Source organism: Scophthalmus maximus, chromosome 9 (genome assembly GCF_022379125.1).
Source record: "Scophthalmus maximus strain ysfricsl-2021 chromosome 9, ASM2237912v1, whole genome shotgun sequence".
In the NCBI taxonomy this organism is placed as follows: domain Eukaryota; kingdom Metazoa; phylum Chordata; class Actinopteri; order Pleuronectiformes; family Scophthalmidae; genus Scophthalmus; species Scophthalmus maximus.
Genome location: NC_061523.1, coordinates 13,802,501 through 13,826,863, shown reverse-complemented (window position 1 = coordinate 13,826,863; position 24,363 = coordinate 13,802,501). Strand labels below are relative to the sequence as shown.

Below are 24,363 nucleotides of genomic sequence, written 5' to 3'. Positions count from 1 at the left end.
TGCTCTGAGACGGATGCCCTCGAAGGAGTTGGGCGGATATCCTGAAAATAAAGTTGAACGTGCAAATCAGTCTGTTTGACAGGCAGGGAAAGGAACAGAGAATGACAGGGCTTCAGCATTAGCATTCCGTTTCACAGTTTATGTATCAAAGCCCCGGTTCTCATGGGTGTCCAGTGATCAACAAGTGCACACAAACGCCCCCTAGTGGCTGGTCAAACACAGACCATTAAATATATATTTTCACATGATGGTTGGGAATTTCTGATAAAAGTGATCTTGTAACAAGTTCCCTAAGCCAACAGTTTTCCAATAAATCAAGTCTGAAGTATGTGGAGAGCCGTCTGATGAATTTAAATATTTATTTCTTCATATGTTCAAACACAAACATACAAAACACCAAGCCGTCAATAATATTGTCAGAGGAAAACAAGGCCTGGGTTAAGATTTAACATGAGTGAATTACTAACAAAAAGATAAAAACAATTTACAATTAATTGATCATCATAAATAAGTAAAAGCTTTGTACATACAAATGAGAACACCTCCAATTAAAAAGACTGGATGTCTGAGATTGATTTTGTTTCTCCTCCTACAGAGAAACGCCGTATAAAACTGTCTCCCTCTCAGCTATGCCTTCTTCATTTACTCAACAAAAATCCCCCGCACGTGTGTCTGGTTCTTTATTTTCAAGTCACTTTCACTTCACATCCTGTCAGAGTGTAAAAGAGGCGAATCACTGAGAACAGGATGAGCATGTAACAGTCACATTCATCGCCTGAATTCTACCACATTCAATTAAAAATCTGTCTGTTTCTTTGCATTTCTGCCAGAGAGCTGAGGGAGAGCTTCTAAAAACACTGGTGGTTTTTCAGTTGCTCCACATCACTAAAGCCTCTTCCGCAGTTGGAGCACTGGAGTGCGGCCTTTTCACTGTTGTGTATGAGTTGGTGTCTCTTTAAGTACTCCACGCGACTGAAGCGCTTTCCGCACGCTTCACACCCGTACGGACGTTCCCCCGTGTGGATCCTCTGGTGCCGCTCCAAATTGCCGAGACGACTGAAGGTGCGTCCACATTGCTGGCACCGGTGCGGCCTCTCGCCCGTGTGCACCAGATGATGGCGCTCAAGTGAGCGTGAGTGTGTGAAGCGCTTCCCGCAGATCTCGCAGCAGTGCGGCCGCTCGGCGGCGCAGGCACACTCGTGGTTCTTAAGAGCCCAAGCATGGCTGAATGTGTTGCCACAGTGGGCACAAGGGAAAACACTGTCTTCTGACCCACTGCTCTGTAAATGGGCGCCTCCTAGTGGACACGGGTGCTCCTCCAGTTCAGCCTCTGAGGTGAAGCCTCCTCCACACTGTGGACAGAAGTGGAGCAGGTCTCCACCACCCTCCTCTTCCCCTCCACTCTCACCAACACTCCCAGGCGCAGACAAGTGGGGTGGGTCCGACTCTCCCTGCTCAACGGCATCCTCTTGGGTCATAACTGTTTCCAGGTCGCCCTCTCTCAACTTCTTCGACAAGCCTGACTTCGGCTCCACTCCGGCCCTCACGCTGTCTTTCCCTATCTGGTCCTCTCTCTTCAAGGTGGGCGGCTGAGGCTCCAGCTCTCCATCCTGCTCCAAGCCGTCAAGACCTATGTACTTGGGTGCCAAGCGGATTTCGCTGACTCGCTTCACCACTGGGTCAGGGCTAACCGGCTGGGAAGTCGTCATGGTAGCCTGCTCGCGGCCTCTCTCAGCCCTCAATGCAGACTCCAGGCCCCTCAGCTCATCCATGGTCATGCCGCCCTCTGACGGCTCTGATGATGAGCCCACCTCCCAGTCCTCCTCCTCTGTCTTTCCTGGATGAAGGGTCGGGGGATGATCCGACAGGTCTCCTGAGTAAAGAGGGGAGATAGTGAGAGATTATTTTCTTTCTCTCAAACTATTGGTCTTTGGCCATTTCACTAACTTCACCTCCCTCCATCAGTGTCCTGGGCTCATTACCTTCGCTTTGGGCTCTGGAGCCACTGTGGAGGTTCTGGTTGGACAGGTCCATCTTCAAAGCCTCCTTTATTAGCCGGAGAGAGGCAGGTTGATAGCCTTCTGTTCGAGCAAACTACATAGAGAAACATAGAGAGTTATATGACAAACAACTGTAACTTGGCAGAAAATATTTATTCATAGTAAGAATAACAACGTGTCTTGTTAACATGCATGAAACACTCATCATAGCTATACGTCATGATCCTACCAATTCATATGTTTTTACAAAGCACCTGGAATAAAAGCTGTGTGAGTGGTTATACATTTCTTAAATCTGTTTTGGTAGTCGTGAAAACACTTTGAAAGACTTTAAGAGGAGACTAGTGGCACATTCTGCAAGCTCTGAATAGCCTTAGGGTTTTTCTTTTTTTTAAACTTGTTTTTTTGAGCGATTCAAAAAAACATTTCTACAACTGTGTCTCCAAAACTATAAAATGGACACAGAGGAACAGAAAAGGAGAGAAAAACAAGCAGCTGAATCCTCCTAATGTGACTTTAAGCGAATAGGTTCAGACTTTTTACAGAGCTGAATCAGACTTCTTGTACTATTCTGTACAAGTATATTTTTGAGACACGAGTTGCCAATCTGGAGGAAGATTTCGGACAGTTCAGAGAATGTATTAAAGAAAACGAGGACACCTCAGCAATGTCACTGCTGCAGCTTATAAGAGGAAGGAAACTACAGTCAGTATTTCCGAATACTGATATAGCACAATGACCATTTACCACTTTGCCAGCAGGGAGTGGGGTTCACAGATGGGCCAAAACAGGCTGAGTCACGTGTCCCCAGTGTCCATTTAAGTGATTTTACCAGCCTCATTAAGGGAAAACTAGAATTACCGCCCTGGTTCTGCCAAACAGCCATGCTGAAATATGGTTACAAGATTCTTGGTGTTGAATAATGGCCAAAAAAATTGCTCATGTTCTTGTGGATATAAAATTTCAAGACTTTTATGTTACACTGTATGTTAAATTGTATCATAATTAGCGTTATGAATCTTGAGTTAAGGCCAAAAAGACCAAATTCTATTAATTTTTCCTTCGAGTCCCAGGGGGACAATGGTGCCAGATATAATGAAATTCGCAGCAGATGTTCCTGAGATATCACATTCACAAGGATGGAAATCGGATGAACAACCTAAACATCACCATGCCTCCAGCCACGGCTGTTGCCAGCGTGGAGGAATAAAAACTTCCTCACAGATAGGAATATGTGTTTATGATTGTACTGCTGTTGCATGATTGCTGTTTTAACTTGTTGCTGCTGTGTTAAGTGTATCTTTCGGGCTTTGTTTTCTTGAGCATTGCACAGTGGTTCGATCAGTGACTATGTGGGGATGTTCTGTACAGCTACAGATGTTGTATCTGTTGGTGTAGAAAGCTACAGGTTGGGACCACCTGGAGATGATCTCTAAATTACCCTTTCAGTAGCCATTTTTATGATGCCAGTGTGCCCTAAGTTTTTCCATGTTGGCCACATTATATTCATTGCACACTTTTAAATATGGCAATAAATTACTTCTGAGTAAGAGGGAGCACAAAGAGTAGCCAAGGGGCCGATGGCCACCTTATCCTACAACTGGTGCCCTGCCACTTGGAGGTGGAATAGCAAACAGCTGTTCAACTCTACCAGTTGTATTTCTACCCTAAAGCTTGTTGCACTTAAAATGAGGAGAGCCCTACTCAACGGGGCTCTCTGGAAGCGAAATATCAAATCAGTGGCCTTCCCTCTATCCACTACATCTGTGCAGTGATTTGATGGCTTAGAACACAAGCAAACTCTTCCTGTATCTCTGTATTATCGCTCTCCTTTCTTGTCTACATTCTCTCTCGTTCTATATGAAGCTGCTGAGCAGTGCAGAGATGCTGTGCCACTTTCTCCTCCTACTCCTCCTCCTCCTCCTCCTCTGAGAAAGCCCATCTCCCTCACCTCCTCTTTGATGTTGGCCGTCTCCTCCCCCTCACCGCTGAGGCTGCCCTCCCCTGCCTCGTCCTCCACCATCCCTTCCTCATCCTCTTCATCCCCAGGGAACTGGACGAGGTACATCTCCCTGGCCTCCTTCCCCCCTCTTCCTCCTGCTCCTGCTATCATCCCCACAGCTCCTTCACTTCCTCCTCCTCCTCCCCCACCACTGCCGCCGCCGCCGCCACTGCCACCTCCACCTCCTTCTTCCTCCTCCCACACACCTCCAGGCCAGCCTTTGCCATAGGCTGCTGCCGGGCCCTTCTTTGACTTGCCTCCTGTGGAGAAGAGAGGAAGATAAAGGAAGGGTGGGAGGGAGGTTGAGAGAGGAAGGAGAAAGTAAGGAGGGAGGGCGCAGGGAGACAGGAAGGAGAGAGAGAAGGAAATATGTGTGTGTGGGGGGGGGGGGGGGGGGGGGATCAGTGGGAGGAGATGATTGGAAGGCCAGGAGAGATGAAGGAGAGAAGAGGGTGGAGAAGAGGGAGATGAGGAGGAGGGGATATGAGAGGCAGAGGAGAACAGGAGCAGAGGGGAGTTTGGGGGGAAGGGAGCAGGGGGAGGAGAAGGGGGCGTGATGAATGAGTGAGGAGAGAGGGGGCATAGAAGGACACACAAGAAAGCAGAAAGGAGCGAAAAAACATGTGACAGGGAAGAGAGGAGTCAGAGACAGAGAAGTGAGGGAGAAGTGGGGCCCAGAGGAGGATGAGAGGGAGGAGGGGGTGATAAAGAGGTGAAGGGAGGAGAGAGAGAGAGAGAGAGAGATAGATAGAGGAGAAGTCGAAGCATAGAGAGAGTGTGTAATTATGGTGGTGGCGGCGGAGGAGTGGAAGAGGAGTGGAGTGGAGGAGGCCGGGGAGGGAAGGAGAGAGGGAGGGAGGGGGAGTGTGTGTGCAACGTGATGAAGGAGAGGACAGAGCAGGAGGAGGTGGGGGCGGAGGGAGAGGAAAGGAGGAGAGGGGGCGTGAAGGAGAGAGGAGCGGGAAGGGGAGGAGGTAAGAGTTGCAGAGAGAAGTGAAGGAGGTGGGGGGAGGGAGAGGAGCAAGGCAGGAAGGGAGGGAGGGAGAGGGTGAGCGGAAAGCACAGAGGAGTGGGAGGGACAGAATGCAGTGAGAGAGAGAGGAGAGGGGGAGGTGAAGGACAGAGGGAGCGATCATGAGGAGGAGGAGGAGGAGGAGGGAGGGAGAGAGGAAGGAGGGAGGGAGAGATCAGCTCTTGCCAGATGGTTTCCAACAAAACAAGTGCGTCTTCACATAAGCTCTGACGACTACACAGCAAGAACCCAGTTTCTCACATTAAAAAAAAAACCAACACAACCACACTAAAGCATGTCGGGTGTTTCACTGTGGTGTCATTTAACAGTAATGGCAGCTTTATACATGCCACAATCTAACGGTGATGTAACCCCCTTTGATTGGGAGGGAAAAGGCCCCCCTCCTCACGCCATTTGTGATACTTACGGGCCACCTCAACTTTCCGTTTCTTCCTCCCTCTCGCCCCCTCCGCCTCCGCCTCCCCCTCCTCCGCCGACGCCGACGCCGCCAGCCCGGCGTTGCGGCGGTTGGCCGCCCAGCCCATCCCGTACATGCGCTCGGTCCTCAGCTTGTTCTCGGTGAGTCGCAGGCGCAATTTCAGCGCGTCGTTCTCCTTCCTGTTGAGCGACAGCTCCACCAGGTAGCCGCTCACCGTCTCCTGGAAGAGTTTGGAGATCTCGCAGACGGAGGCTCGGATCAGACTGTCCATGACCGCCGTCAGATGCGTCTCGAACGTGCTCACCGTCTCCTCCATGGTCGTGCCCGGAACAGGGGCCAGGGACCTGGTGACGGTTGGGTGACAGGTTGTGTTATTGTCTCGATCGTCGCTGCATTTAGTTTTTCACCAGTCGGATCACGAAAGTTCCACATAGTTCGAGCTGTCGAGCAGCTGTGGCCGCTGTACATTCCCAATCTAGACCCAAATAATCGATGTTCAGTGAGAACAATCAACTTTATTCGTCCATACTTGCTGGTTGTGGACAGCAAAGGCAAACACGGCTCAGCGAATCACACTGTCACACAATGGTTATTCCACGTCTATTACCGTTCAATTAACACACATACCGATTATTGATCATGTACAACAGATGCAAAATACAGGTTAGCTTGTTGGTAAACTTGAATCATCGATCGACGTCCAGCAGCGCTGGTCAAAGTAGAGGACGGGCAGCAGCCTCGGTCCGCGCGGTGTTAAAGTGAACGTGCTAGCCTCGTAGCTAATTTAGCTTTGTATACGCACCGTTTGTGAGATGGAAGCCGGAGGAGTGGACACAAAAACACGGCGACCGACGTTACGACTTCACGGGTCACGGCGGAGCTCGGTCGTTATTCGTGGACGCAGAGACACGGCGACAAAGAAAGGCACCATCCAACTTCTGCCCTCTCTTCCTTCCTTCCTTCCTTCTTCCTTCCCTCTCTCTCTCTCTCTCTCTCTCTCACTGCCTGTGTTTTCCCTCTCGGCTCCTTCAGCAGCGCTTCGTGATGCCTGGCGACGCTGCGCATGCGCGGTACCGTAATGACCCTACACTGCCGCACCCAGGAACGAAAAAAAAACGCAATGAGATTTCACACACACACACACACACATAGTTTTGTGTGTCATCACCAGTGTCTTCCGGGATGGATGGAGGCGATGTTGTCATTGCACTGAGAGCAAGAGAGCTGATGTCTGTGTAGTCTACTCTACTCCACTTCCGGTCGTGTGTGAGCCTGCGTCTGCTGCGTGCGAAGGCAACTGTCACACGCGAAGCGGAGTCAGGGAGAAGAACCAAACAGGAGTCATCATGCCGATGTTTGTGGTGAACACCAACGTGGCCAAAGGCGACGTGCCGGCGGCCCTGCTGTCCGAGGCCACGGAGGAGCTGGCCAAAGAAATGGGCAAACCTGCACAGGTAGGCCAGGGTGAGCTCAGTCCTGCAGAACTTGTCTGTGAAACGAAATCCTTTTTTCTTTTCTTTCCACCAATGAGCATCGTCAAATACGAGTTAACTCCGACCAGCACACGAAGCCTGATTTCCGTCATGTTTCTATCTCATGAATGAGACTGTCATCTTGTGCAAATATGCAAACAGAGTCTTGACTGATATTTTAATAGCTTTACGTGGGCTAATGATTGACCAGTTCACTAAACCCACAGGTTGAGCTCATATACAAATGAGTCACATCTGCAAGCAGTGTTTGAAGATGTATAACAATACCCTGCTTTGAATAATAATTCTGTACACCACTGTAATGTGCACCATTTGGATGAAAAGAAAATTCCTTATTATCATGAGAAACCTTCTCAAAATAATGACATAGTATCTCAAAATTAAAGGACATCTATATTTAAAATGCACCTGCCTCTTTAAAATGCCAAAACTTCAATGTTACATTCAGCCTAAAAAAAAGGCTAAGATCCTCAAAAACTCAAACCACTATTGATTTGTCCAGTGTGGGCTGACTTTTATTTTGTGTATCTGTCTTTTGAATACCAGTACATAGCTGTGCACATCAACCCTGACCAAATGATGATGTTTGGAGGAAAGGGAGACCCCTGTGCCCTCTGCTCTCTCACCAGTATTGGCAAGATCAGCGGCGCTCACAACAAGAAATACTCTAAACTCCTGTGTGGACTCCTCAACAAACACCTGGGCATCTCTCCCGACAGGTAGCACATGCACTCATCCACCAGTTTGTTCGCTGCTTAGTTTGATAAGTAAAGTTGGCATGGTGACAGACACAAAAACTCAGACACTCCTGTATCTTGTGTACACTGCTCACTGTTAATATCCAATCTCACTAACCCATTTCTGTTTGTGTCTTATTTCAGGATTTATATTAATTTTGTAGACATGGATGCAGCCCATGTGGCCTGGAACAACACAACCTTTGCCTAAGATAGAGGTCGACACACTGAAATGTAAAATCATTCCAGTATTTTGTAACATGTATGAGCATAATGAAGAGTGACGGAAAGAAAAGGCAGACACTTTCGAATGGTTTGGAAACCACTTAGGAGGACCCTTTAGCTTTGCGCTGATCCTTTCCTTGTTTAAACGCAATAAAGCAAACTGTCAAAAAATAAATGAATTAATTTTTGTCTTGATTCTTCAGCCTCACAATGACACAGTGCTTTTTCCAAGCTTGGTTTTTGTTGTATGATTCAACTCTGGAAAACGTTGCAGATGCAATTAACAGCAGTAACAATGGCTCTCTGATGCAAAAAAAGCAGAACCCTCAAACTGTTGCAGCTAAATAAATTTGGAACCATAATAAGAACATTATTTACGCCTATGCATTATCTAAGGTGACATGTCAAGAGATGACCTCCGTAAAAAAGGCCTATTGACTGACTTATCACCTCCCAGAGCATCTCAACTGTGTGAGCATCATTTTAAGGTAAGCTTAATATAAAAAGTGAAGAAACACCTTTAGACAGAAAACCTTAGTTCGGCCTCGGTCACAACTGAATACCCATTGTACTTTGATGGACCACAGTGAGCTGTGGGCTGACATTACAACAAGCTATTGTTTACCTGTTATTCACTAACATAGTGAAAGATGTAAGTTTTGATACCCACATTTATTCGCATTACTGATTTCTTGCCAACTGTTAAGAGGCTTGTTTTATTTTTTGCACATATAGTATACAGAAAAACTACGCAATATATTACTATGAATACCTGTGATGAGATATATTTGATCCCTTTATCTCCTTTATGTTATGTACATGTATTTCAGTATCTTATATTATACACCTTGTTTTGTAGCTGGTGTATGCGTTTATTTATAGTAGAACATTAGCAGAAATATGACAAATATTTGTTCTGACAAATTATTGTTTTGTGGTTTTTAGTAGAGTTGGCATAATGCTATACACCATCTGAAACCCAATTCCAATAATCACTGAAGATGAAGAAAGCAGTATTTGATAAGATGATATAGATGACAGAAGTAAGTTGCCATATTGAATGTTTTATAAGGGCAAATAAAGAATAGTCTCTACCTCAAGATATCTACCTTTAGGACAGAAGGGAAAACAAATGCAGAGGATTATTTCAATATTCTATTTTTTTTGAGTATGAGGAGTTCATCATTTGTGTTTTGCAAGATCATACTAAATATTATATTGAAGGAGGAGGAGGAGAAGTAGGACGTGGGTGTCAGTGTGGAGATTTGAAATCAGTCCAACACGCTGTATTCTCACATAGTTGATACAGTAGTGAAAGGCAACAGTTATTCAGGGTGTTGTAAAATCTGGGCTTTTAGTCTTTTCTCATTTAAGGCTTTATTTTAATCTGAAATAATTGTTTAAACCTGTTGGAAAATGGGAAAAGGAATGTACTCATATAACGCTTTTCTAGTCGTGTCGACCACTCAAGTCACGCATCCTCACATTCATACACTGCCAGAAGAGCCACCAGAGGCAATTTAGGGATAAGTGTCTTGCCCAAGGGCACATCGGCACGCATGCGGACAGGGGGAAGCTGGGATTGAGACGCCGACCGACCGTCTCTAGCTATGTGAGCCACAGCCTCTGTGGAGGGCACATGGGAGGGCAGCACTACGCTCTGCGGTGATAAGGCCTGCCGGAAACTCATCAGACGAAGAAGAAGAAGGAGGAGGGGGGGAAGAAAGCGGAAGTGGCGAAAGAATGACGTTGCAATGACGTACTTTTCCCTCCCTCTTGTGCAGCGGCTTGAGTGAAAATGGCGGACTGGCGGCCTGTCGTGTGACTGTTACACTGTGTGTCATTAACTGGAAACGAACGCGGGTGACGTGATATTTCGATGTCCGGTGCGGACGAGCGGGCTCGCTGTTCGTGCGACGCGTTTCCGTGCTCCAGTCAAAGCTGCCGTCCAGTAACCGCCGCGGACAAAGTCCGAGCACTTCTCCTGCCAAACGGTTAGTAACGTTATCCGTGGCCCGCCATGTTCAACATCAACGTTTTGCTAACTTTGAACTTTTGCGGTCTTCGTCGTTGCGGCGTGTCTTGGAGTTTTAAAATGGCAGCATGTGTGTAGCGTCAACAGCCTCCGCCAAGAGTGTAATGTACATGCACACAATGACGAACAGAGCCAACGTTAGCTCACGGTTGTGTGAAAATAAGTGATGAAAGAAAACATGGTTTATTCTTAACAAGTGTGCTAGCATCACAGGGTAAGGTCATTCCTGGTTTTGCTAATTGTGTATACATTTTCATGTGTATATTGATATTGCCTACGTGGCACTGCTGATATCATATACATTATACAATACCCCATTGCCCCAGGTAATGCATACCTTCAGACAAGGACGCTCACCCAGTGTGGGTGAGCGTACACCCTCTGTCCCTGTTAAAAGAACAAGGTGCTGTTATGTATCTGACCCTATCCTGACTTTTTATCTCCCTTTTCAGGGGGTAAGTGATAAGTGAAAGGACCCGTAAAGCATCACACAAGACTTTCCCGATCAAGAACATCTGTACGCTGCTGAACAGCCCCATCTTCAAAGATGTCCGACTATTTGACAAGAGGCTTCAGGGCCCAGCTGGACACAGCCATGGAGTCAGTCCTGAGGAGAGCCGTGTGTGAAGTAATGAAGATCTTTGAGAGCAGCCTACGCGGCCATCAAATGGAGCTGGCGCAGAAAGGTGAAGAGGTCGCTCACCTTAAAGTAAAGTTACAGACTGCAGAGATCAAGCTGCGAGAGCGTGAGTGTGGAGGTGACGGATTATTGGAGGTGAATGAAACGCAGATGAGTGAAACTCAAAGAGAGCTTGGAGTTGTTGTGAACCCACTTGTACCAACCTCTGATGTTCCAGAGATTGATTTTGAAGGTAAAGTGTTAAAATTGGTAACATGACAAAATATGTCACCTTTTTGTGTGAAATATAATGTACGTACATTTTGACTTACTTATACAGATTGATCATGTCTGTTTGCTTAGTGCCCGACGACTGGTGTGCTCCCCTGGGCGATGACACCGTGGCCAAGCAAGACGATGCCGTGTGTCCCAGTGTAAGACTTCGCCCACTGTTGATTCCACTGTGCCGCATTCCAATCATCAAGCAGGAGGTGTGTAACTGAAGGTGAACGTCTGGATGAGGTGACATTAAAATTTGGCATTATACACCAACACAGAAAGCTGCTGATGACAACCTGTTGATTTATGTCGACTGAAGAGACTGACTAAAAAAAATTAAATAAAATGTGCAGTGTAATGCAGTTGCATACAAGAGGTTCAGCTTAAGAGGTGAGCTGTGGTGCTGCAGAAGACAACAGGATGAGTGTGATTGGCTGCTGCAAATATGATTCATTTTCATGAATGGATCAAACGCAGTCGTCCTTGACTGTTGCACTGGAATCATTAATGGTTCTCAGGGGATGTTGACCAGATGAACTGTTATGAATGACGGATCTTTTCTGTATGATGTGACCTTATATACTCTTGTGTAATTTGCAGGAAAGGCGGAAGTTACACTTACATGCTCTGTCCGGACTTCCTGACTCCTTTTCATGATGGCTAGAAAATATTCAACCTGTCACTTTAGGCTGCTTTTCCTTCAGATCTGTTTTAAAGAGCTAGAACATCCAGAGAATTCATCTCACTATAGCCTGCCTATGTAGACATGGCGTTGCATTGTTATTCATTAGAGATACAGTATAATGACTAATTTTTGTGTTACAGGTGACTGACTGTGACATTCACTCCGACAAGCTAAGGAAGGATGTCATGACATCCAGGAGAGGTGGGTTTCCTTTTTAACTAATTCTTACATTTACTATGTTGTGCAGTAAACATTTGGTCTTATAAGAATAAAGATTTTAATTGCCTTATTTCTATGTTTACATTTTTTTTTAGAAGAATTTAATTTGCAGTGTTTATTATTCAAGAAATTAGATTTTGTTTTTAAATGCAGCAGCTTCCTCTTCCGAAACATTTTCCCATAAATCTGGATAATCCACAGAAACAAGTGATTCATGCTGGGTTTATTTCTTTATTTGAAATTTGGTTTAGTGATAACTTCTCTGTGGATATCTATAGTGCAGGTTCTGATGTATACATGTATACTTGCTTTTAATATGGTTAATATGCACTAAGGGTCAGATTTGAGCTGAGTATTCCCTTGCTTTCACCACAATATCCTCCTTGAGATCTTGTTTTTGTGGTTTTGTTAAGTGTAATCATAGCTGTACGCTGACGCTTGAGGTTACTGTATTGTTAATGTTGTGGTTATGGAAGATAAAACAGCAGGGGCAACAAGCAAATTTTTTTCACCTCAATTAAACATACCACCATTAGTGTTATTTGTTCAGAGTCTAACTGGCCTTGCATTTTAAGACACCACCATTCATGTTCATAATTCAGAAGCACAGAGATTATTTGAGAAGATGTGTACAACCGCTATTCAGAGGTAATGCAGGTTGAACGGGATTGCCATCATGTCGACTTGTTGTTTGACGTTTATCAGCGCTGTCACTGGGTCACTGTTGAAAAGATGTGTTGCAGTTTAATTTATCTCAAGTATTCATTCAGGACATTACAAATTCTATTGCAGTCCTCTGTGTTTGTGTGATGACAGAGAAACCAGTGGCCTTAATAAAATCAGTGTCACCAAGCCTAGGTACAAAAAATGTTTTATTTTTTTTTAACTAGGTGAACCTACCATTCAAATGAAACATCCCAGTAGTATCAACATTAAAAGTTTTAAATGCAGCCAAATTGTTTTTTTTTTATATCCTTTTGCTGTCATCTTATTAAATCAGTTATATATTATATTCATGTCATCTGTGATTTTTCATTGGATCACAGTTTAATTTGTTTGCAATCTGTTTCTGTCACAGGTTCCGCGTTAAACGAGAGACACATGCACACTCAGGACAACAGCTTACCAACTCACAAACGAGAAATACGACGTAGGCCAATGAGAAACGACATGAACCAATTACTCAAAGACATCAAACTGGTATATTCTGACCAAACAGCTGGTGTAGGTGTGAGAACAAGAGGCAGAAATTTAATTGCAAAAGAGCAAAATAAAACTGTGAAGGGCAGAAGAGAGGAGGGAACAACCAAATCTGAATCCACAGAACAGGAGAGAGTGGAAAGTGATGGTGCGGAGAGGTATTCCTGCAAGTATTGCAAGAAGTTATTTGATACCGACTTTGGAAGAAGGGTGCACATACGATCACACAAGAGGTGCCGAGCTTGCAAAAAAGAGTTCCTTTTTCCAAGTGCTTTGAAGTGTCATAAATTATCTTGCAAAAAACTCAAGAAAATGTTGGCAAAGAGAGCACTGCCCACAGACACTCCAAAACCCGAGATCTGTGGTGAAGAAAAAGCGACTTCACCAAGCAACAAGCAGGTGATCATTAAAAAGGAAAGCTCACCACTTTCTGGCAACCACAGTGAATCATCGATTCATAATGATGGATCCACAGGAAAGTACCTCTGTGCATTCTGCAAAAAGACTTTCCCTTCAAACTCTAAGCTCAAGGAGCATGAGCGCGTTCATACTGGCGAAAAACCGTATCCTTGCTTTGTGTGCCAGAAGAAATTCCGCGTTAAGCAGTCACTCAAAAAACACATGTTGAGAATGCACAGGGACCAAATTAATTCCAGTGAGGCAAAAGGAGATCCTACATGGACCGTCCCTCCTGGCACCGAAGATAATCTAGAGGATTCGATTTCTCTCAGCAAAGACAATAGTCGCACAATCAGCCGTAACAATGTTCGGAGAAGACACAATTCAGACATGAAGCCGAGTCACAGATGGCAAACCATGGGTGTACGAACCTCGAAAGGTTTCATCTGTTTAACATGTCAGAAGTTCACATCAGCCAAGCACCTGTTGATTGAACACTTTCGCATCCACACAGGAGAGAGGCCCATCAAATGTCAGAAGTGTCTTGCAAAGTTTCGTACTTATCACCAGCTATATACGCACAGAAAAAGGTGCTGTAATCCTCTGTCATCGATCCAGTGTGAGAAGTGTGATAAGGTATTGCCGTCAAAAGCAAAATATAATAGGCACGTGTCTAAATGTAAGAGGGATCAACCTAATGCCTTGCAAGGTTTGCAGAAAAGGCTTCTTCCTTAAGGGACGCCTCAGGAACCACATGGAGCATTGCCAAGGCAAAACCGGCATGAAGTTAATATCACCCGTCTGCGGACATTGAAAGCCTGAACGTGTGCTCTTCCCAATTGATTTGAGATTTAACATTTCTGTCACATATTAAAACAGTAAAAGAAAAAATATTGTGCCAGCATTGTTGTGTATTGCAAGATACCTTCTGATTGGTAAATAAGAAATGATTAAATAAAATATTTCATAGGTCCTGTCCATCCCCAAGTACTCTTGTTCTGCCACTGTTAACTTGTTTTGGATAAAACCTTTGAGGGTGAATGTACTTTGGTGTTGTGATGGAGACGTACTGAGAATTTAGATTAAGAAAGTGGAGAATATTTTGATGGGAATGTGTTTTGGACTAATTAGGTGAATACCATGTACAACCAATATTGCCTTAAAGCAGACCTACTCTTTGACTACATTACTGGCTACAATGGTGTAGTAAACAAAAACATTTGCCACCTTGGTTGAAGCTGCATCCTAACCCCGTTTGTATTTATGGAGAGTAAATATTCAGTTACGTACTGTATGCACTTGTCTATTTTTTTACTCACAGGCTACACTGTCGTGTTATGTATATAGGTTTTAGCAGAATTTGAGAAACTACGGCACACAGTTTTAAACAAGTCCCAGAGTTTCTGGGGATGTGTTTGGTTGTGGACTCAAGACTTTGGGATTCAACTTGTCCGATGCTGACTCCATTGCTTTGACCAAATGTAACTGGTTATCTTGTCTGTCCTGTTATTTGACAGATATCCCCAAACATATTTCACTGTTTAGGATATAAAGTTTGGTTGTTATTCTCATCTGGTGCTTGAGTTCTGAAACAAGCTCTCCAGTTTTTTTTTTAATTTTTATTATTTATATTATTGTTTTTTTAAATTGTTCCAGTAGTAGTTTTGACTTATTGTTGTCGTCTTGTCTGACAAGCCCATTGTTATGTTTGTCTTTGATGAAAGGGGGTTATAATGGTGTTGCTTGATTGAGACATTGACAATACCCCAATAAAATTCATATTTTACACTTTGTTTTACAAATTGTTGAGCAATAATGGCTGATTTTTGTTCTTTCGTTCAAGCAGTGCATTTTGAATTAAGTCGAGGTGGAGTACCAACATGCAATTTTGAATTTAAGGGACTAATCGAAAAGTCAAAAAAACCAACTTGGGATCTCGTTTGGTTTTTATCTGCAGCGCCTACGTCACTCAGCTCTTCTCGCGAGACTTGTGCCATGATCACGTCACTGACATGAACCTGCTTGTTGGACGAAGAGTGAACGATCACTGATTTTGAAGTGTTTTTCATGGATTTTGTATCTAAACTTGTCGAGTTACTTTCCCCGACGACTATCGAGAGCAATTACCGACCCGCGACGTTAGGTCGTCTCCACCTTATCTGCCCGGTGCGACCTGAAACAGGCTAACGGCGGCCGCGCTTCACTGGGTCTCTTGTTTACACGCTAGCCACAGGTAACGCTAGCTAGCACACGCTAAACCGCTGACTGCGTCACTTGTTTACAACGTGTTTTCTTTAAGCTGACCACAAGTAAATCATGTTAATCTGTTTATGTTATGCAAACGGACTTCATACATTGCACTGCGTTGCATGTCTTCACCGTGTACGGCCGTAGCGTAAGCCTTCACAATAAAGCAGGTTGCATTGACACCATAGCTTTGTTGATATTACAAAACAAAATCGCCACATAGCTACTCCAGCATGGCAGCATCCCATGGCAGCGCCTAGGTGCCAGGGCAGAGGAGTGAACAGTGGTAGCCACGGTGTCCCCCAGCTGCCCCCGGAGGCGAGGCGAAGAAGAAGACCGACGCTGGACTCTCAACCGTCCCCGGTGAACCCGAGCGCCATGGAGTCTGCTCGGAGCGCCTTCCACGCGCAGCTGGCCACCGTCATGGACTCGCTGCTCGCCGCCGCCGTGTGCGAGATCGCCAAGATCTTCGAGGGCAGCCTGTGCGAGCAGCAGGCGGAGCTGCTGCAGAAGACCGAGGAGATCTCCGTCCTCCGAGGCAGGCTGGAGAAGGTCGAGAGGAGGCCGAGGGCGAAGAGCGGCGGGAGGGAGGACGCCGATGTGCCGTCGGGAGGGAGAGAGGCGCTGACAGGAGCAGGTATTTCAGCCGACTCGTTTCTTTTTGCAGGAGTAAAAGGAACAACTCGCTACGTTGATTGTTGTTGTTGGTCAGAAAAGTAAACACTCAAGACAAAAGTAATCTTGTGTCCTGGTCTGTATGCCAGACCCATCCATCAATCAATCATTAACCTTTTTTGGTCCTTCCACTACTGAACTTGCACTAGAGATTGAACTGATAACCAACCACCTTTGACTTTCTTGCACAGGATTGAGTGTGGGAAAGGATGTGTCTTCTCACCCTGACCAAGCAGAAGGACTCAGCCTGAGCCTCAGCGGGCTGAAAGAGGAGGCGACAGGCCAGGATGGAGCTGCAGTAAAACATGAGGTCAGACCTGGCCCTGCTTCTCTGTGATTCAAGAGTTGGCTGCACAATGAATAGAAGTATTAAAACCTACATGGTTTCTTTACAGGCAGCACCATGTGACATTTGAACTTTGGCTTGCTGACTTGTTTTTTCTGTTCTTCACAGCGTGCTGGATCACGGCCTGCTCTGGGGTCGGTCGCAGTCCAGGCTGTCGAGGGAAGACTTGCTCCGGGGGACCAGAGGCAGATAGATAACCTCTCTGTCACACAAGCCAAGGCCAAATGTAATAACTTATTACATTCTTCACTTGCTGAAGCCTTCCTATGCTAGGACAAGATGAGCTCTGAATTATTTTCAGTGTAAGATTATTTAATATAGGTGTTGAGAAGAAAGTGTGTCAATTTTCCTTTTTCCCCTTCATTTCTCTGCAGTGTCTCATTGGGATCAGGGCAGTCGCAGCACAGACCACAGACCCCTCCAGGATCAAGCTTCCACCCCTTTTCTTTCAATCTCTCAGACCGGACGCTGTTCCCCCAGGCCAGACCCAAGCTTAGCTCAACCAGGTGAGTGGTTACCAGGGTTGGATGCAACCCGAGGTGGGATGTCCGGTCTGGATAATCTGCAGACAGATGGCACCAGCTGCCCTGGCCCCGCCAGCAGCAGCAGCACTGGCAGAGATGCATCCTGCTTCCGACCTGGTTTTGTCTCTGACGAGACCAGCAATGAAGATGACGATAGTACTTTCCCTTTCCTGGACCAGGAGCCTGAGAACCAGAACTCCAATCAGAACTCAGTGGAAGGCCAGGGCGTCGGGCAGAGAGAGGCTCGACAGGATCAACCCCCAGCTCCCTCTGGTGAATCACCATGGAGAGCCAGAGATGACAGGGTAGGGAGAGGCACCATCAATCACACACGGCGTGTTACTACATTGGGCAACAGAGACCCTCTCCGACCACAGTCCAACTCACAATCACTGACACTACGGCACACGAATGCCCTCAGCCACCCTCCAGCTCCTGGTGGAGGCAATGGACGACCTTACACTTGTCCGTATTGTGCCAAGTGTTTTACATACCCCTCCCACCAACGCAGACACCTTTTGCGCCACACAGGAGTCCGACTGCATCCCTGTCAGTTTTGTGACAAGAGCTTCCTCACTCCCTCTGAGCTGACAGTGCACACTCGCACACATACAGGGGAGCGGCCCTTTGGCTGCGCTCAGTGTGGTAAACGTTTTGCCCGCAGTGGCAACTTGCGTGCCCACCAACGGGATGTTCACATGGGGAAGAGGCCCTTTGCTTGCACAGAGTGTGGTAAGAGATTTGCTCACAGGGGGAACCTGAGGGTGCACAATCACAGAGTCCACCAAGGAGACCCCTACTACATGGAAGATCAGCAGGAGCCTGACATAGGCCCTAATCCCATCTGAAAAGGTTAAAATAAAAATAATAATAAGTCTGCACTTTAATATTGTTGACAAAGCCGAGGAGCTTACTTCAGGGCTGTCTATTGTGCCCCACCTGAACGTATCACTAAATGCCTGAATAAGTTTGAAGTAAAAGATCAAATAGATTTTATTTGTGCCTTCAATTTATTTTCAGTTATGATTAGTGTCAGAATTATGGGCAACACTAAAAGGGAGAGTTTTGTATTTGACTATTATTGACTGGATATAATGAGCAACAAATAAGAAATATTGGATGTTATTAAAAGAAACATTTTCTCCAGGTTGACCGTATCTTCCAATGGTGTTCTTCCCTGTCACTGAGCAGATCTGATTTCCATCTCATTACTTCAGGTGAAAGAACTACAATATGGCGTGTTTCATGAAGCCAACAAAGACATGTGAATGATATTAGATTTAGACATGTGGCATGCAGAGGTAGGATAGCACGTCTCTTCCTTCAAAATTGTGCTCATCTACTGCCCATCTCCTCAAATGTGTTTACACTGTGCTTCAAAATAGAAATGTTATTGCAAAGAGTACATAACTGTGTTGTCAAAGGATTGCGCTTCATGTTCTAACTGTTTTTGCAAAGTGAAATTAAATAATATACTCATGTACAAACTCTTTGTTCTCCTCAGGTCGAAAACATAAATGCATCGGCACAATCTAATACTGTTGCACTATTGTTTGACAGACACCAGGGGGCAGTGTGAACATGCAGATGATTTGTAGAAATGATTTGGGGATATTATTGAAAAATAGATTATTGGTAAAGGCGTTTCTCTCGGCATCTTTTAGTCTGCCCTGTATTTTCACATTTCTGTTACTCGATGTGCCTTGTGTCATCACACCTCTGATGGAATAATGTGTTTACCTGCACAAAGCTTCATTTCTCTCCTGCATGCAAGGCTGTAGTTTCATCAATCACCTTGCAAAGTACAATGACAAGTCTGTCATTAAACTATATTCACATCCTCTCATGTACATTGAGCAGCTCCTTTTGATTGTTCTTCCCCTCCACATCAGCCCCGACACATTCCTTCTGCATGTCACTTTAATGTAAGTGATGAAGTGAATCCAGTGTTTTCGTTTTGATCAGCTAAAGCTCACGTGGCGTCAGCAGTTTGAGTTAGTCAGGGAAAGTGGGTATCATGGTTTTAGTAGGACTTTTGCTCTTGCTGTTACTAGCCCTCCACTGTGACAATCTGTGAATGTTCTTCTGGTAGTTTAATGGCGAGGCACTTTGCATTGAAGGTGTAATACCTCCACCCACCATGTTTGAGTGTGGTCTAGAGAGCTTGGAATGAAAACCCTTTTATTTCATTGCTTCTTCAGCTTTCCTCTGTCAGTTGTTTACTTCTGACAGTGACAAATAACACGCTCTACACTTTCTTCAACCCGACGCTCACGCAGCACTGATCGATGCTTCCTTGTCAAATGCATTGTCATATTTAACTCTGTGTGCTCGATCCTCAGCCTGGAAATGATTTGCTGCTCCCTGGAAACTATTTCCCTTTCACTGTCCCTCCTCCTACTTTAGTCTTTGGTGTATGGATACACACAGAGGGAATATTGCACTAAAAGGACTACACAGCTAGATTGATTTACTACACACATCATCTATGAGCTTTGGCTAATCTTAATTTTTTTTCCACACAAAGCAAGAACACTGGATGGTGTCCCGATTACTTTGAATGAGATCACATTAGGAGGAAATGTTGCTGTGTAAAAACACACATCAGTGATTTTTTTTTTAACCTACATATAGACCTGCATAAAGATGATTTGAGCACGTGGGATGTGTTGATCTTGCTGAGATGTCTGTTCCCGTCTCTCACTCACTCTCTTTTCACACAGTCTCGACTGCTGAGCAAGGCTAGGCCAAGCTGTGTGTGTCTGTGCCTGCATATGTATTTATTCCCCAGGCTGCTGACGCCTTGGTTTGCTCATAGAAAGATTACATTCAGTGACCGTCACCGCTGACCTCCCCTCCCCCAGAGGTCACCTGTGTCTGTCTCTCCCTCTGGGTTTTTACGCTCATCGTTATAAAAATGACAGTTTTAATAGTGCACAATCAAAGGCCAACCCAACACTGACACCTATACAGGACAGTGAGAGAGACCAACTGTTTTAATGGTTATGTCTTTCTTACAGTTACATTTATGGATTTTTATGTCAAATCGGGGTAAAGTGTGTGTTTGTGTAAATGGACCACTGAATGTGAGAGGATTGACTTCCCACTGAGTAAAGCTGCCCGCTCTTACCGATCTTTTAGGTGAATGTACTATGTGAGTGCTGTATTTAAGAGCGGATAAAAGCGTGGGGTCACGTAAAAAAAACAAATCTATACGCAGATTTGGGTCTCAAAATAAGTTTGTGTGTATGTGTGCTTTTCATAAGCAAGGGTCTCACGGGCTTTGTGGTGTTTTCTGTTTATATATTTGGTTATGTATAATCTCCTTTCTTCGCTAAGCAGCTTTGCCTCGGGGGGAGATAGGCGACAAATGAACAGCTGACCAGGCTGGAAGGACTATACAATACTGTTGCTCTGAGTTCATGAGGGAAAACCATTGAGTAAAAGTAAGGTTTAAATATATTTTTATCAGTTCCCCCTCTCAAAACAATATTACAGCCTATACCCAGGTTTTGCCCCCTGGCACAGAGCAAACCCAGATAAAAATAATTTGATACGAGTCTAATGGCTCCATAGTCCATTCCTCTTCAGCTTTCAGTATAAATTCAACAGTTCTGTTTGTTTTCACAGTCAACATGTAATAACTATATCTGTCAGGTAGCCACGTCCTCAGCAGTGTTTATAACCAAGCGATAGTGTTATCAATCTGTTTTCCTGCGAGGATCAGGCTATAATGTGCTCGTTACCAGTTTCAGGGCACCATGTTTCGGTTTATTTCTCGTGACCCCGAGGCAGCTGCTTTAATTCACCGGAAAAATAAATGGATAAAACCACGCTCTCTGCCTCCTGCCACCTCCTTGCCCTATTGACCCAAGGAGTCATTCCATCACCATCCCATAATCCTCAAGGAGTAAAAGTATCCCCTCGAGTTACTACACCCCCCCTCGACCAACATGTCATACAGACGTAAACAGAGAAGGTATTAACCCCTCATGAAGTGTTGTGTTCATTTTTATGTGCGAACACCTCTCTTTACTCTTTTCAGGTATGTTTATGTGTGTTTTTATGCATGTTATGGCAATATATTTACATGAGCACACTGATCAGTCTCCTTGTGTGTGTTGGGGCTGTAAGGGGTTTAGAATTTCTCCGATGCTTTTCATAATCTACTTGGTCCCACCACTCCCCGGGGCCCGCAGTTTCATAGGGGGTTGCCATTACTGTAGTGGAAACCCCCCCTTTAGGGGATTACAGTGCTGTCTACCGCTCAAGGCAGTGAGTTGATCCATCGTCTGCTGACTGTATTTAAGCACTCCCCTAATGTGCTAATAGTGTTAGACTGGGGAGACGCCGCAGCTTTTAACTTTCATCTCTTAACGCTCTTTGTCTGTAGAGAAATGTTGATTTCATGGCTGCCGGGCTTAAGTCAACTAGTAATCTGTCACAATCGTAACATACAAAGTGAGGTTGTGGATGTAGATACGATGTGATGACATGAGCTTTTTAATTTGGTGGGATTGTCACACTATTGTTTTGGATGTACTCTATGTATGTGATGCCAACAGTTGAGTGTAGGGACAGATTTCTGCTCAGTCACTGGGCTTCATGTGTACACGTGTGTGTGCATGTGTGTGCATCTAAGGCTCAGAAGAGCTGTCAGTGGGTTAAATCTCCACCAGGCAGTGGGGTTGACTGCTTCTCTTCACATTGTGGGGGTCACAGAGCGTGATGGAGGGGTGGAGCGGGAGTACATTATCTTGCTCATTCAGAGTTCTTAGGTTTTTCAAGTGTGTGTGTGTGTGTGCCTGTGTGTCCGTGTTCTCCGTAGGCTGCTCTCGGGTTGCTTAGCAACCCCGTGTCTGCACAGTGGAGTGGGGGTGGAAAGGGAGAGAAGCACCAGGTCAACAGAGACAGACACTCACAAGCATTGCTGCGTCTGATTGGACACATCGGTGCTACATGAATGATGCTGATCATTATCATGTGGACTGAAGACCTGAACAGTCCACTCCCTCCCTCTACAGAAGGTGAAGTCCATTTATAAATCAGGAACTGTGCTATGAGACTCTAGTTTTCTTGCACACTGTATAGTGCAGTTACATATGTGGATCCATTATTTTAAAAGTCACGTTACAGAAATGCTATCATTGAGTGTCCATCTATCCTTTAATGCGGACAGTAGAAATAAGAGAAATTGAGGAGAGAGAGAGAAATATAGGGAATTTGAAGTGGGGAAAGTTCAATGTTAGATTTATTTTTATCTAATATTTTCTGTTTTATGACCTGCTGTATGACAAACAATTGTGTTGATTTTTCATCCCTCTCTTTGATAATCAACTTTGTTGGTTGAACCAAAAAAATCTTACTCACAAAGACTGGCATCATAAAAGAAATCCGTCTCTCCACTATCACTGCTGAGAGAGATGATGTGAGGACGCAATAAACCTCACAGATTCATTCCAGGAAAAATGGGTAACTGACGTTTCGGGATGGAAGGTCGTCCCACTCCACTGTCACCAAGGTAACCAAGGACCAGTCTGAGGCCAAGCCTTCATGGCTGAATGGCATGGTCGCTACGGGAGACAGATTGGAGGCTGCTGCCACACAGGCCCAGGGTCAGGCGTGGCAGGTTAATAAGGACAAGCTGCTCTGGACTTACTGTACCTGAATAAATCTGCCACACGCAGGGGTGAGGAGGGTGATTATAGTATTAATGGAGACTGTTATGATGATGAGGATATTAGAGAGTGACAGTGAGGGCAGTGGGGAGTTTGGATGATAATGTTGTGTTTGTTTGTGCTTGGTTTTCTATGTTGTGGTAGCTGCATTGTTTCACTTTTTTTTCCAGCAGGATTGGATTTTAGGATGCTGATATGCTGGCCTTAGTAAGACAGACACGTTGGAAGTTCCCAAAGCAGGTTTTGAGATACAGTATATACTGTATATTTTTAATAAAAACAAAAAACAAACAAATAATAGAATTGATCAAATCTAGCACCATCACCACTGAGCTCTGTCCAATTGAGCGTCTTAAAACCTGGTTTAGCTCACTAATATATAGGGTTAGGGTTAACCCTTTTTAGACAGGCAGTCCTCTCAAAGTGTTTGTTGTTTAGCCATCTCAATTTGTGAGAGCCCAATGTGAGGTCTTCAAAATTCCTGTTTTTGTCTTCAAAGTAGTGCAAAAATACAAATACATTCAATTAAATTTGTTTTTCTTTGCCATTACAAAACTGTGAGTGCACAACAGATTGAAAAGGGAAAATTGCCAAATGAACTGAAAAAGACAAACAATAAAACTTTAGATACTTTACGCTTCACATTATCTTGCCTCAATAATTACAAATATGCAATATTCAAATTTGCTTTTATAGCTTTGTCCATCCTACCTAGTTAGATCAACCGATATAAAAGTCTCTTCCTCTTTGCTTTGGGTTTGGAAAAAGGGTCAGGTCTTACACTGACGGCCCAACACTGGACGATCAGATTAGATCAGTTCAAGGTAAACACCAAACCTAATGGGTTTATAGTTTTAACAAGAGGAGGACTTTGGTGGCATATGGCTGGGATGAACATGTGGCGACAGGTAGAGCTGTAGCTGTGAAACAGTGGGTGGGCTCAGCAGAGCTTTGTGGTGGATGTCAGGCTGGCGGGGGGCAGTTAGAAGGGCAGATATAGCAGTGGTGTGCGGAGCATTGCCCACCATTGGCAAGTAGTGGGTGGGGGAGGGCGCTGCTGGCAGTCTTGGAGTAAGTCAGATAAACAGCTCTTCTCATTCCCTGCTGGGGGGGGGGGGTCGCGTCGTTACAGCCTGATGGCAGGCAGCCAGCACAGTGATGGAACCAACTGTCACTGGCAGCATGTCACTCTCCACTGCCATGCTGAAGGCTCTCTGTCTCTCTCGCTGTGTGTGTGTGTGTGTGTGTGTGTGAATTCAAGTGTATCTCTTTCAGTAGGTTCTAAGCAGTTGGATTTATATCACATCAAATCAAATTATTGCAATGTCATCATGTTAAGCAAAGTTTGGGTGTGTGGATTGTAACCTGGAGTCTATACTGTTACAAAATCTTATTTTGAGGATTGAAACTAGACTCTGAATTGTGAACGTTATCTAGTTTTCGTAAAGTGTCTTCTCTGCTTAGTAAATAGTGAATGTCTTGGTGATTGACATATGTCACCATCATTTGACATCTCTTTAAACCAAATGATAAATCAAAAACATCAATA

At 44.9% G+C, this 24,363-nt stretch overlaps 5 protein-coding genes across 8 annotated transcripts in view; 4 read left to right on the top strand and 1 right to left on the bottom strand.

Annotated features, from left to right (window-relative positions):
- Positions 1 to 345: 345 nt before the first annotated feature.
- Positions 346 to 6,510, bottom strand: si:dkeyp-121d2.7 (zinc finger and SCAN domain-containing protein 5A). The gene is made up of 5 exons (XM_035649493.2): positions 6,256 to 6,510; positions 5,442 to 5,797; positions 3,952 to 4,262; positions 1,983 to 2,094; positions 346 to 1,873 (listed from the first exon to the last, which is right to left on the bottom strand). Exons 2-5 carry the CDS (start codon positions 5,767 to 5,769, stop codon positions 849 to 851), a joined length of 1,776 nt encoding a protein of 591 aa, XP_035505386.1. The 5' UTR covers positions 5,770 to 5,797; positions 6,256 to 6,510; the 3' UTR covers positions 346 to 848.
- A 109-nt stretch (positions 6,511 to 6,619) lies between these two features.
- On the top strand, positions 6,620 to 7,918 carry mif (macrophage migration inhibitory factor). Its single transcript, XM_035649507.2, has 3 exons — positions 6,620 to 6,907; positions 7,493 to 7,665; positions 7,828 to 7,918. Exons 1-3 carry the CDS (start codon positions 6,800 to 6,802, stop codon positions 7,892 to 7,894), a joined length of 348 nt encoding a protein of 115 aa, XP_035505400.1. The 5' UTR covers positions 6,620 to 6,799; the 3' UTR covers positions 7,895 to 7,918.
- A 1,702-nt stretch (positions 7,919 to 9,620) lies between these two features.
- LOC118319249 (zinc finger protein 761) lies at positions 9,621 to 15,146 on the top strand. 2 transcript variants are annotated; one of them, XM_035649502.2, is made up of 5 exons: positions 9,621 to 9,902; positions 10,396 to 10,629; positions 10,926 to 11,053; positions 11,667 to 11,727; positions 12,824 to 15,146. In XM_035649502.2, the coding sequence occupies exons 2-5, from the start codon at positions 10,491 to 10,493 to the stop codon at positions 14,077 to 14,079; spliced, it is 1,584 nt and encodes a 527-aa protein (XP_035505395.2). In that variant the 5' UTR covers positions 9,621 to 9,902; positions 10,396 to 10,490; the 3' UTR covers positions 14,080 to 15,146. The 2 variants fall into 2 exon arrangements, with proteins under 2 accessions (XP_035505395.2, XP_035505394.2); XM_035649501.2 differs by having other exon boundaries at positions 10,396 to 10,815.
- Positions 15,147 to 15,313: 167 nt separating this feature from the next.
- On the top strand, positions 15,314 to 18,977 carry LOC118319244 (zinc finger protein 13). Its single transcript, XM_035649494.2, has 4 exons — positions 15,314 to 16,228; positions 16,458 to 16,576; positions 16,721 to 16,838; positions 16,987 to 18,977. The coding sequence occupies exons 1-4, from the start codon at positions 15,838 to 15,840 to the stop codon at positions 17,982 to 17,984; spliced, it is 1,626 nt and encodes a 541-aa protein (XP_035505387.1). The 5' UTR covers positions 15,314 to 15,837; the 3' UTR covers positions 17,985 to 18,977.
- A 5,029-nt stretch (positions 18,978 to 24,006) lies between these two features.
- LOC118319624 (serine/threonine-protein phosphatase 2A 55 kDa regulatory subunit B gamma isoform) overlaps positions 24,007 to 24,363 on the top strand; it is a 19,526-nt gene continuing 19,169 nt past the window's right edge. For 2 of the 3 annotated variants that reach the window (XM_035650148.2, XM_035650146.2), the window contains exon 1: positions 24,007 to 24,363. This exon is cut by the window's right edge. The gene's annotated coding sequence lies outside the window, so the exon portion shown is untranslated. The other variant, XM_035650149.2, reaches the window with a different exon arrangement.

What these genes read in the sequence shown, in the direction of transcription:
- mif (XM_035649507.2), top strand. Translation starts at nt 6,800, where the DNA reads ATGCCGATGTTTGTGGTGAACACCAACGTGGCCAAAGGCGACGTGCCG. An exon ending in AAATGGGCAAACCTGCACAG is followed by an intron (nt 6,908 to 7,492) that starts GTAGGCCAGGGT and finishes TTTGAATACCAG; the next exon opens with TACATAGCTGTGCACATCAA. An exon ending in CTGGGCATCTCTCCCGACAG is followed by an intron (nt 7,666 to 7,827) that starts GTAGCACATGCA and finishes GTCTTATTTCAG; the next exon opens with GATTTATATTAATTTTGTAG.
- LOC118319249 (XM_035649501.2), top strand. Translation starts at nt 10,491, where the DNA reads ATGTCCGACTATTTGACAAGAGGCTTCAGGGCCCAGCTGGACACAGCC. An exon ending in TCCAGAGATTGATTTTGAAG is followed by an intron (nt 10,816 to 10,925) that starts GTAAAGTGTTAA and finishes CTGTTTGCTTAG; the next exon opens with TGCCCGACGACTGGTGTGCT. An exon ending in TGTCATGACATCCAGGAGAG is followed by an intron (nt 11,728 to 12,823) that starts GTGGGTTTCCTT and finishes TTTCTGTCACAG; the next exon opens with GTTCCGCGTTAAACGAGAGA.
- si:dkeyp-121d2.7 (XM_035649493.2), bottom strand. Translation starts at nt 5,769, where the DNA reads ATGGAGGAGACGGTGAGCACGTTCGAGACGCATCTGACGGCGGTCATG. An exon ending in CGGCCAACATCAAAGAGGAG is followed by an intron (nt 2,095 to 3,951) that starts GTGAGGGAGATG and finishes TTCTCTATGTAG; the next exon opens with TTTGCTCGAACAGAAGGCTA. An exon ending in CTCCAGAGCCCAAAGCGAAG is followed by an intron (nt 1,874 to 1,982) that starts GTAATGAGCCCA and finishes CTCTTTACTCAG; the next exon opens with GAGACCTGTCGGATCATCCC.
- LOC118319244 (XM_035649494.2), top strand. Translation starts at nt 15,838, where the DNA reads ATGGCAGCGCCTAGGTGCCAGGGCAGAGGAGTGAACAGTGGTAGCCAC. An exon ending in GAGCTGCAGTAAAACATGAG is followed by an intron (nt 16,577 to 16,720) that starts GTCAGACCTGGC and finishes TGTTCTTCACAG; the next exon opens with CGTGCTGGATCACGGCCTGC. An exon ending in CACACAAGCCAAGGCCAAAT is followed by an intron (nt 16,839 to 16,986) that starts GTAATAACTTAT and finishes ATTTCTCTGCAG; the next exon opens with TGTCTCATTGGGATCAGGGC.